General features: G+C 36.7%; 1 protein-coding gene across 6 annotated transcripts in view; it reads left to right on the top strand.

Annotated features, from left to right (window-relative positions):
- MPP7 (membrane palmitoylated protein 7) overlaps positions 1-12,319 on the top strand; it is a 155,355-nt gene that overhangs the window by 100,667 nt on the left and 42,369 nt on the right. For all 6 annotated transcript variants that reach the window (XM_008639261.2, XM_017741475.1, XM_017741474.1 and 3 more), the window contains one exon: positions 8,217-8,348. In XM_008639261.2, coding sequence (XP_008637483.1) covers positions 8,217-8,348 — 132 coding nt within the window. The remainder of the gene's footprint in view (positions 1-8,216; positions 8,349-12,319) is intronic.

Genomic DNA, 12,319 nt, shown 5'->3' with positions numbered 1-12,319 from the left:
TTGCCTATAACTGTTCAGGTTTTGCATCTGAAGAACTGAAATACAAATTTCAGGTTCATTAAGATCTGAGCTACATTTCGGCTGCTACTGTATCCTAGGCACTTGGGGAACTTTTTGGCCCTGTCCTGTTACAGACTTGTCTTCCCAGATGTACCAATGTTTTCTACTCTTGCACATGTCCTGGGAGACTGTTGTCCTCTTTATGAAATATTTATGCTTGCAAATGGTAACACAAACACAATATCTGTTTAGGAAGCGTAATTTCCCATGATCTTTAACTATTTACTCATCACTGGTCTGTGAGATGTGTTGGTAGGACTGGTCGTAGGAATTGTGCTGATACATTAAGAGATTTTACTATACAAACACTTTAAATTTATTAATATGGTGAGCTGGAGTACAATGTACTTCATATGTCAACTGAAAAGTTACCTATATAATCCTTACTTGCAAAATCACATGCCATTAATTTGTAAATCTGCAAGAATATGCTTGATTTTTGATGGTATGCTGTGAAATATCAGCAGGGAGATAGAAATACTTATTTTTCCCCCTGAGTAATAGGTGCTAATGACTGGAACAGTCAGCAAGGACCACAGCACTGATGGTTTGATGACATTGGTTGATGGATAGATAGCCCGTAGGTGTTCTGAGCATACCAGCCATGGAGCTGGGGTAGAGGGGACAGTGCTGGGAGACTTTTGTTGGCAAATGACTGAAATCCTTCTGCCCAGTATTTTGTGGCTTTAAACTATTTGCCACTTTGAGAAGCTATCCATCACATATTTTGGCAACCAGTTGCAGGAAAAATATATTTTATTTGTAACCCTTCTCAATTTTAGACCTTGACTTCTGATTTCCACTTCTGCTTGCACCCATAATTAAAAAAAAAAAAATTATAGAAAACTCTTCTGGATAAGGACAGCTGGAAAAATAAGTTGCTGTCTTTATTTTTGGATTGTTCCTGTTACTGGGATGGAGTAAGTAAAACAAAAACATAATGGCAAAATAGTCCTCTTAAAAACAGCAAGAAAAGCCTTGATTTTTCACATTTGTCAGGCAGAGAAAATCAGAAAGCAGTTGTGGCACACTCTTACTGTTGTAGGAACTGACATATACCAATATACAACATATTAGAAGCATAGAGACAAAATGATAGAAAGGAGGTGAAAGAATATGCTGCATGGGAACATTTAAGTAACAACCATCATATTACTCTGGAAATGCTCTCAGGTCCATCTGGTGATAACTCGGCTCATGTCCAGTGCAGAGCTTGTCTGTTGATCTTAGACGTATGGATATGAGAATGCTCACTAGCAGCCAACATATAATAAACAAAGTGATAGATAACATAAACAAAAGTGAAGCCAGGCAGGTTGGCAGCAGAAAATATTAAATCTGAAAAGTAAATCAAAGAAATTCTTTGGTTATATATACAAACTTTCCAACATGAGGGAACCAACTCTCACCCACCTAAGAATGTTGAATTGCATACATGTAACTACAGCATTCAGATACAGAACATAAAAGTTGGCAACATTGCTGAAGCTGGTAATTTAGGAGGAGGAAAAAATCATGACAGATAAAATCACATCCCTTTCAAGTAGAAATTCCATTCATCTGCTGAAAATGGACTCTGGAAGTGGAGAAACTGCGCAATATGAAGCAAGTAGTCCCTTTTTTTAGATGTGATCTTTTTGTGCTGCTTTTTCCTTCAGTGGTGTTTTTCCTTTGCATTTGCTGGACCATATTTTATTTGAACTCTCCATTCAACAGTTCCCTCTTTTCTACATAATTTTTTGTTAGGTTCCCATGTAGTATGAGTACTCTGTTGCTGAATTTAAGACCTCCTTATCAGAGATGAATACAAGTTATTATTTTCTGGAGGAATTAGGCTTGCTCAGATTCTTTTAAACTTTTGAATCAATAGATTTTTTTTCTTTTGAGGACTTTAGACACCATGTCAATGTCAAGTAAAGGCTGGGTCATTCCTAAAGACAGTTTTTCAGAAAAGGCAACTGCATCCTCAGATTTTACTTTCTTTAGTTTATATTTTCATATGATTTCTCTGGGATGTCTTTGGATGGTTTTAAACCAAGAAAAGGTATATGCTACCACTGTAGACACTTAGTATTCTCAGGAAGCTGCCACTTTTTCAAAAAAGGAATTGATTAAGGATTGCCAAGATATTAAAAGAATGCTGCTGTCTCGGCATTTTCCACTCTGAAAACCATTTGTTTGTATTCTTGGAAGTTACTTAAACAGGGCTTTGAGCTTCAATGACACTTTAGCTACATAAATCATGTTGCGAATGTAAAACAGACTGTTCAGATTCTTCACTATTGATTTAAAATCAGAGCTTTTTTTGCTGTTATCCACAACTGAGGGAGAACATAAGGCTGTCATCTGGAAGGGTATTAACACCTTTGCCAGATGACATGGATGGACAGACTGCATATTTCTGTGAACACTGAGAACAGTTTGACTTGGGAAGCATCTCCGGGGGCTGTGAACATTGAGCCAGAGGAAGTGGGGGTCTGAAGACGCAGAAAGTTCATTTTTCTGTTGGCTGTTGCCGTCTGGCTACCAGCTGCAGGTAAACCCATCAATTCAGAGTGGTGAATCTGAAATCAAGAAATAGCATTTTCAGGCAAGGAAATTACCCTTTTGTGAAAGGAAGTTCACATAGTCATGAATAAAGTCCACCACAGTAAAGAGGAAAAAGTAATATATACTGAATATTTATCCAACTGAGATGTTGCTGTGCTAAGATCATTAGTCCACGGTAGATATTAAGAACTCAAAACCACACATGCACACAGTATGTGTTATTATTTTGAACCACTGCTGTGACCCAGCTGCATCAAAGTCCGATTGGAAGAGAAAAGGATTTAATTGCCAACTGGACAAGAGGGCAACTCTAGTTTAAGTACAGATGGGACGCTTGCAAGCATGGAATGTTATTTTCTCTTTTATACATATGTAACTGCTGTCTTCTCATACAATGTATAATTTCTAGATGTTTTATAAAGAGTATATAGGAAAATTTATCATTTGAAGGATGGAAAGAAGTAAATTAGCCCAGATTTTTTTTACCTCTTACTTAGTACACCCCTTGGTGTACAAAGGTGTTTCCTGATTAAGAACACAAAATTATGCTTAAGATAAAGGACCTTATTTAATTTTTTTTACCATCCCTGTTTTGCTTATGTTGATTGAATAGTGTGAGTGATCCTCAGTAGCAAAAGCAAACTGAAGTTAAGTGATTTCTTTAACATTATTTACTCTATGTATTTAACTTGGGAATTTTGTACAGAACAGAAAATCCCAGATTTCTCTTGGAAAGTGATTAGATTAGTGCAGCATCAGAAAGAATAATACTATTTCTCTGCTTGATGTGTGATTACTGTAGCTTGTAAAAAATGTTTTTTGCTCTTGCTCCAGCCATCCTCTGGCCACTTTAGCAGCACAACTGAGTTTCTCCTGTCTGTAGTTTTATTGCTTGCTTCTGCTTCTGGATTATACTTCATGCTTTAGCCAAGCTGGAGAGTTCAGCTAATGTGATTGTTCTTATCTGCTAATTGAGACGCCTGTTTTCACCTGCCTTTTTGTTCCCTTGTTAACCCTTGTCTTGCATCGCGGTTAGAGTTGCACATAGTCCCTTATCAGGCAGTGGTGGTGGTGAAGAGACTGCCACATGCTGTTGATTTCTGATGGCTGCTTTACCACACACTGGCTAGTGTCTGTATGCCATCACCATAGTGCTTTGGCTTTCTGCTGGTTTATTCTACTATTTTCCAAATTCTTGCACATGTTTGGCTTTTATGACTCTTATGCTTCTCCTTCCGTTCTGATGCTCTTGCTGGTCTTTCCTTCAGTGGTTCAGTCTTCTCCCAGCTCTTTCAGCTTTTCTTCTTTGGTGTCTGTTGCTGGATGACATCACTCACATTATTTTAATTTTATGCGAGTTACTCATAAATTAATCTTGCCAATCTTAAATAATTTTCTCCACCAACATTTTCATCCTTTTTTTATTTCTTCTGTAACCTTATCTCAAAGGAAAGTATAATATGACTTGAGCTCTCTGGTGGATGAGCTCTGCCAGGTGAGTTCAGGGGCACATTGCTGTGGTTGCTGATAAGGTTACTTTTCTCCTCAAGTGAAACTTTTCTGTGCCAGCCTCAGTGGCAGTTACTGGCACCATGGCAAAGCAAAGAGGTGAGAAAATGTCTGTGTCTCACCTGATGGAGTTCAAGCTGAACTGCCAGAGAAGGTGGCTGGTGCTAATGATCCAAACTGTGCGCTGGGACAGCACAGTCATGGGCCATTTTGTTCCATTTTGCTGACTGTGCTGCCAGGGCAGTAATGTGCTCCACAGCAGGGTCGCCAGCCGCTGGGTTGGCAGTGTCGCACTCTTGTTGCAGCTGTTGGCTCTCGTAAAAGTTGGTTTGAGCTGCTGCAAAGTTTCTGTTGATGACTATTCAATATTTAAGCTTCCAATAATGGGTTTTTTTTCCCAATTACTATTAAAAAAGAGGGTGCTTTTGTTTCTTCACCCATTCTGTTTCGCTTCTTTAACTTACCGTTTTCTAAAATGCTTTTCTAGACTACTAAACGCAAAGTATCAATTAAAAATAAATCCTAGATGGAGATTTTTTTTAATAAAGAGAATTAGAAAACATAAGGAGCTGTGTTCATGAACCAGGCACTGCTGGTGTATTTTTACTCTTACAGATCTCAAAATATAAAGAGAAGCAAAAAATAATATGAAATTTGTCATCGTTTTAGAAGAGCAAAAATGTAGTCAGTCTAGTTAAGAGATACACATTTTTCAAAGGGTAGAATTGTTTTCATTAATAACATTCTCAATTTAAATAAACATTTAAAATTTCAGAACAGTTTAAGAAAAAGTACTTGTAACATTTCCAATGTCAGATTTTCTTTGTGTAAGTTGATAGTGTAAAATTTCAATTTATAAACTGTGAAATGATCAGTGATAGTTTTAATATGAAAAATACAGCACTAGTTATTAGACATTTCAGAGGTCCAGTGAAAGTATTCATTTCCAGCTAGATCATGTCTAAGAATTTAGCTGAACATCAATATTTATATTTAGGTAGTGCAGGAGTTTGAATCATACCTTCTTTCAAGTTCTAAATAAGGACCATGTTTACATTAGTGAATCATAAGCATAGAACTTAGAGCTGAAATAAAATCTTTTTCTCCAGAGGTGCTTAAATATACATGACCCAAATCTTGGATCCTATGTACATAGTTCCAAAGAGCTGTGTATTTGAAAACAAGACCAAAGCATTAAAAAAAAAAAAAAATTGGTATACACTTCTTGCAGTTTCCTGAGAGAGTTAAACAATTAATTAGTATAGTGGAAATGAATCAGTTCTTCAGTTCTTATGTACAAAAAGAGAACATTGCTACCTTTACATTGCCTTGTGCATTTACTGCCCAATTATTCAGGGTAAATCTTGTACATCTTAGGATCCAAGTTTTATTTCTTGGCACTTGTTACTTGTTTATTTTTAAATAAAATCCCATCCTTCTCTGTACACATCTAGTCTGATATACAGTTTTTTAGACTATATTAACTGAATGGTACAACGATTCTGCTGAAGATCTATGAATCCAGTAGTTTCTTCATGTTTTCAAAACATATGGAAGTGCTCTCAAGGACAGACTGATCACTTCTGTTGAACATGGTAAATGAAATCAAAATGGTGTTTTAAGTTTTGTTTGTAAATTAGTTATTGCCTGAAGTCTGTGCTGATGAATATTTCAGAGCAACTACAGTGGACAGAGTAGTGTATTAAAAGAAGCAACGATGGAAAACAAGAAGGAAAGAAATCTTAGCATGTTCACTGTACATCATAAACAAGTTTGTGATGACATATCTGAAATATGTATCTTTGCACTGAGATAAAGTAGTGCTGGAGTTTGAGGAAAAGATATATTGCTAATTGTAGTACATTGTGGTTTAATATGTTCTTTGGGAGAAGAAAGGAATGGGTTGATACGTTCCAGTTGTTGTGAAGTTGAAGCGAAGAAAAGCATCATAAATACCAGGCATTGATTGGTACTGGCTTGTAGCACTTGGGATGCATCAGTGTTCCATATGTGGAGTCCAGGAGCCTGATCTGGCAGTCAGAGCAGGGAAGTGTCTTATTAACACTGGTGGCATCATTCAGTGTAGAAGTGGACAGAATCTGTTTTGCACGTTTCATTGTCAAGACAAGGTTCTTTTGAACATTTTTTAAGTGTCTGCCTTTTACTCTTGAAATGGTGCTTCATATTATTTTCATCTGTTTTCTCTATCTGCCTGATTGTTTTTAAACTGCAATATAGAACCTCATTAAATTGAACCAGTCCATGAATGTGCCCTAGCTTTATGTGGAAAAATGTAATTGCAGAAGACTAGTTTTAGAAGTCTTAACTGTAAGTAGCCTGAAGTAAAAGCAAACACTACTTTTGTTTTAGTGTATCTTTGATATTTCACATACATCTTTAGAGGACTGCATGTGATTACTTGGCTTTTACATATGTAATGCATCACAATAAACATTTCCAGGAGGATCCATAATTGCTAGCCTGAGGTTTTTAGCTCAGATCTAAAGTAAAACTGATCTTTTGTTGGAGGAAGACGGTAATTTCTGATGGTAAGTAGTATAAATTCATAACTGTTATTGGGAAGAAACCCAGAAATAATTAGTGTGTTGAAGTGTTTTTATTAAATTGTACAATGTGCATAAAAATTCGTAAAACAATAGTAATTTATCACGAAGCAGGCACGATCTTCTTGTGTGTTTATTTTGTTGAAGCCCTAAGTTTAAATTTAGACTTCAGAACTTGAAGATTACCATATGCTCTTTGCCTTCAGCTTTTGACATGGTAGCTGTAGCATTGCCTGGAAATTGTTTTCTGTTGTTAAAAGTTTCCTCCATTCAGAAAATAACCCCCTGGAATAGCATAATGGAAGTGTCATGCTTTTTAAAAACATTTGTGTTATCCTTGAGAACATAGAGTTTCTGGTCATTTGTGTACTCAGTCAAATACTGTCCACCTATTACTAAGTAGCAAGGAAACTGGCATCAGAGAAATGTAGCCTTTTTCTGTCCTTTATTAAGAAAAGCTGTTAAATATTCACGTAGTGAGAGGAAACTACTTGAAAACAGAAGCAACTGAAAGCAGTAGATAGAATTATATGTACGGCTGTTGCTGTTGTATGTGGTATATTGTACAGTTTTCACTGCAAAACTTAAAGCATTACTTCACCATTTTTCACCAGTTTACAAGGTATTACAAATAACGAAGATCTTTCAAAATAGAAAAGAACTTCACGAGTTCTGTATCCAGAAAGAACTGTGAATTTTGTGTTATCACTAAGATTTTTTTTAGCCTTGGGAGAATGAGCTTTCTAATTTCCTTTGCCTTTCAAGATTCTTTATTTCCTGAAAGTTCACAAATTATTTTATTTTTAAGATGGGACCTTTTGTCAATCTTTGTTAGGGTTTTCTTTGAAAAATCTATTTTTCAAGCTATGCATGACCTGGAGAAGCAACAGAGAAAGAAAGGAAGCAAGAAAGACATATAACAGGTGATTGATAAGCACCTGCTTAAACCAAATTGTTTCAGTAGTATGTTCCTCAATCTTAGTTAATTCTATAATAAATAAAAAATTCCTAAGATAATTTGAGGCTCACATGAAAGGAATCCAGTAACCAGGTAAGCTTTCAGAGCTCCTGTGAAAGGAAGGTTGGGTAACAGCTTCCTGTCATACATCTTGTGCTTGGACAGAAGTCTTGGAAAGTGCTTATTTTGCTTATTTGTTTCATAGGACTGCCTACTGTATCAAATAAACATTTTACTTAGGGCAAGTATAATTATTTACTTACTTCTGGAGACTAAGGTTTTCTCCTGTTCATAGTTCTTGTAATTTCAAGCTAGCATGCAAAGCACGTGGTGTTTTTGTATGTATGAAGACAGTTCTCCATCTGCAATTTACTAGTAGCATACACTGTATATATGGAAACATATTCTTTATGGAGTTGTTTCATCGGTTTGAAATGAAGTACAATTGTATACAAGAATTCTATTCAATCTACTTGCATCACTGTAGTAGAGTCAAGGTATAAATAATATCCTCTGCTTTGCCTTCCCTAAACTTTTCAGATGCCAAATAATATACTGACTGTTAATGTTTCCAGGCTTTGCTCTCTGTACATGATACTGTTGCTCAGAAGAACTACGATCCTGTCTTGCCCCCCATGCCTGATGATATTGATGAAGAAGAGGATTCAGTTAAAATAATTAGGCTCGTCAAAAACCGGGAACCGTTGGTAGGTAACTCTCTCTTTTGGTTTGGGGTTTTGTGTTTGCATGCAGGGTGGGGAGTGCTCAGATTATGAACGTGGATGGGTGATATTAACTTGAAACATGGATAGACAGACATTACACATGGTTGTTTGTAACATTAATTAATACACTTGTGACTTCCATTCACAGTCATTGTTAGTAAAGCATATGAAATGAATAATAAGATTTTGATCATCATGGTGTTTAAGCATTATATATGTGGGCCAGTCTGAGCATTTGGATCAAATATGTATTTGTCTTTTATCTTGAATTCAAATCATGAGCTTACTTTAAAATGAGAGACAGAGAATGAATCCCCAAAGAAATCTTGACCTGTGTTGTGAACTGTGCCTGTTAGCATTCATGTAAAAAACCATGACCTTTCAGTACACTGAAAAGAAAGCATGAAAACATATTTTAAAATACTTGAATTGAAATCTGGGCAAATTTAAGATGTCTGTTGTTGTACTTTGCATTATGAATACTAGAAAGTTAATATCTTCATGGGGATATCTGGAAAAATGAAAGGACTAAACCTAGGTTGTATTACAAGAATATTAAAATGCTTTACTGATTTGGTTATTTTTATTTGCTGTAGAGTGGGAGTCATCTTGTATAAAATTTAACTATGTTCTTTTTCTCCTGCAAACCAGTAAGGGCTTTGTTTTATGTTATACTGAATATTTGTTTTAATGGACAGCAATCCTGGAGAAATACCTGCAAACGTACTTTGAGAAGGTCATCATACTGTATTTGAGATGACAGTGGGGGAGTGCTGCTTCTATTAGACATACAAGGGTAGCTTGTCCCACAGTAGATACCTTACTATCACTCTTAATTCTTGATGGATTTCTGGCATCAATAAACAAGAAATGAGTTTTCTTATTGACTGACTGTAGGTACCCATGGGCATAATTACAAGTTTGACCATATGGAAAGTTCTTACTTTGTTTTAACATACTAAATATTTTTTCCTCAAATATTTAAATCACAGCTTTAAGCTTTTTATATTTTTTTATCAAAGAAATTCCTTGAGAAAGAAAACAAGCTTGCTTTAGGATTTATATCAGCTTATTCATTCTGAAAGGTATGTGGAGATTTGAACATACCGTATGAAATGAAGTCTAATTGAGCAGCTTCTTTTTAGTGTTAATTAAAACACCTTTTTTTAATTTGTCAGAAAAAGCTTAATAAAATCTTAACTTACATAGTTTCATGTTACAAACATGATTTGTTACTAAGACTTAGGAGTTAAATACCGTAAGTTAATAGTATCTCAAAATGGATTGGATAATAGTAACTTAAAACATAACTCAGATATTTTCTGAAAACTTCTAAGAAATATATACATTGTATATTGGCTTTTGAGATTTTAAGCTCTCTTAAAGGGACAAAACCAGTTGCTTAAGCCAAACGTTATCCTTGAGCTGTTTGTCAAATTCCACTCTTGCCTCCTCACTCCAGTGGGACACTGAGCTGTTCCAGATACCTGTGTGTCTATTTAAGCCCAGACAGCAGCGCAGCCCCACACAGCCACTCACTCATTTTCCCCAGTGGGATGGGGGAGAGAACTGGAGGGATGAACATGAGAAAACTCGTGGGTTGAGATAGACAGTTCAATAGGTAAAGCAAAAGCTCCATGTGCAAGCAAAGCAAAATAAGGAATTCGTTCACCACTTCCCCTGGGCAGGCAGGTGTTCAGCCATCCCCAGAGCAGCAGGGCTCTATCACTTGTAATTGTTTCTTGGGTAGACAAAAACCATCACTCCACACATCCCCCCTTCCTTTTTCTTCCCCTGGTTTTATTGCAGAGCATGACAGCATGTGGTGTAGGATATCCCTCTGGTCAGGTGGGGTCAGCTGTCCAGTTGTGTCCTCTCCCAGTTCCTTGTGCACCCCCAGCCTCCTCACTGGTGGGGTGAGGAGCAGAAAAGCCTTGACAGTGTGTAAGCACTGCTCAGCAACAGTTAAATTATCCCTGTGTTATCAACACTGTTTTCATCACAAATATAAAACCAAGCACCCTAGAAGCTACCATGAAGGAAATTAACCCTATCCCAGCCAAAACCTGTACAATCTCTTAAATCCACACTTGGCACAACTCTTGTGCTACAGAGGTAACAGAGAGGGGGTTTTAGATCTTGTACTAGACATGACAGCAGCCATGGAAAATATAAAACATATGAGCAAACTAATTTCTGTAGTTCAAGACTGCTTTGTTTATTTACCAAAGTGAAAACAGCCTTACAATGGAATCTGTTGTAGACCTTTTATTAAGAGGAGGCAAAGGGTGGGAGCTAATTGCAGCATACAAGTACTTGAGAGTGGGGAGCTCACAAGGACAATAAACTCAAACTCCTCAGCAGTGAAAGATGCTAAAACATGGGGCAGCGGTGACAAGGTGCAGCCCTGGGAGGTTTAGACTAAGAATTGACAGAAGTATTCCATTAGTTAGGAAGTCCAGTACTGGGGCAGACTAACCACACATGTGGAATCTCTGGCATTTCTAAGGTTGTGCTTTATCTGTGTGGGAAAATTATTTGTGATCTTTCCAGATCCTGAGCCTATCTTGATGTTTTATTTTTGTTAGGGAAGAGCTTATGGTGAGTCCTGTTACTTGTTCTCCAGGAAGAGTTCAAAGAATATAGTGTCCTCCTCCTCTTCCATAATGCATGTTCAATCCATTTTAGCATTATTCATGTTCATGTCAAACATTAATTTCTTTGTGTCAGATTTACAGCGACTTACTGTGACACCATCACCACAATACATAACAAACCTATTATTTGTGTCTTTGTCTTCTCTAGATTTTTTTCCCCTTAGGTGGGGGTGAGAAGAAACATGGATTGTAATTCAGATAAGGTCTTAATGAAATATAGCATGGCAGAATAACTAAAGACAGGCTTATACTATGTATATTAGCTCTACTGTGTTTATGCTTCCCAAAGTTATTTTACTAAAGGAAGCTAGACCATGATCTATGTTTACTAAACTAATTATAATTTCATTTACTATTTATTTGTATGTCTTTTCAATGGATTTTCCTTCAGAGCTTGCTCTGAAGTCTTGGATATTCTTAGTAGAGATCAAAGAGTCTCTACTTGTTCTGTTAATCGATTTGCTATTCTCCAGTCAAAAAGTCTGGCTTGCACTTGCAACATTGTATCAGGATCCTACTTCTGGAAGCAACTGAGCTTGGGATTGGAGGTACTACACAATATTTTTACTGGGATAGAGATTGTCTGGTTTCTTGACTTGAAGATACTGAGCTCTTTAGACTTTTCTTCCACTCCAGACACAGTCTCATATTCTATTTGTACCCAAGCAGTAGAGATTGTTTTCCTGCAAAGCCATGAACTTTACATCAGTTGCACACCCTGGACATTCTGAATTGCATTTCCTTTGGATGACTTTCAACAGTGCTCACTGTGAAGCAATTAGGCACTCTCTTAACTTCTTTGGAATATACCTAGTGACCATTTTTATATAAAACTGCTCCACATTTCCTCTTGTGCTCCTGTTCATGCTTTTCTCTGAGTTAAGCACCTCACCAGTGTTCTAAGCAGGGGTTAATAATATATTAATGAAGCCTGAGCTCCCAGGAGTAATCATTTCAAAAGAGAGGGAAACACATGGTTTGTAGGAGGGCCTTCTGTTTGCCAGATTTCATCAATTCAGAAGTCAGTGCTGAACTTTCCCCCAGTTTTTTGAGAGAGGTGTTTTAAACTTTTTATTAATCCTTCCACAGTATTGGGTTTGGCAGTTTTTTAAGGCTCTGTTAGCACATGCCATTCCAGCAGCATCTCCCTCAAGTGAGGTGAAATTGTGTTAGGATGTTTTATTTTAACAAAGGAATTTGGAACATCTCTGAACCTTAGATAAAGAGAAGTAGAAACATCTCTTTTCAGAGAGAATCCAAAATTCACTTGTCTGTAATTGGGCTTTTTATCAGAGA

The sequence above is a fragment of the Corvus brachyrhynchos genome, unplaced genomic scaffold, assembly GCF_000691975.1.
Source record: "Corvus brachyrhynchos isolate BGI_N302 unplaced genomic scaffold, ASM69197v1 scaffold167, whole genome shotgun sequence".
NCBI classification, from domain to species: Eukaryota; Metazoa; Chordata; class Aves; order Passeriformes; family Corvidae; genus Corvus; species Corvus brachyrhynchos.
This window is presented reverse-complemented; position numbering and strand designations above follow the sequence as displayed.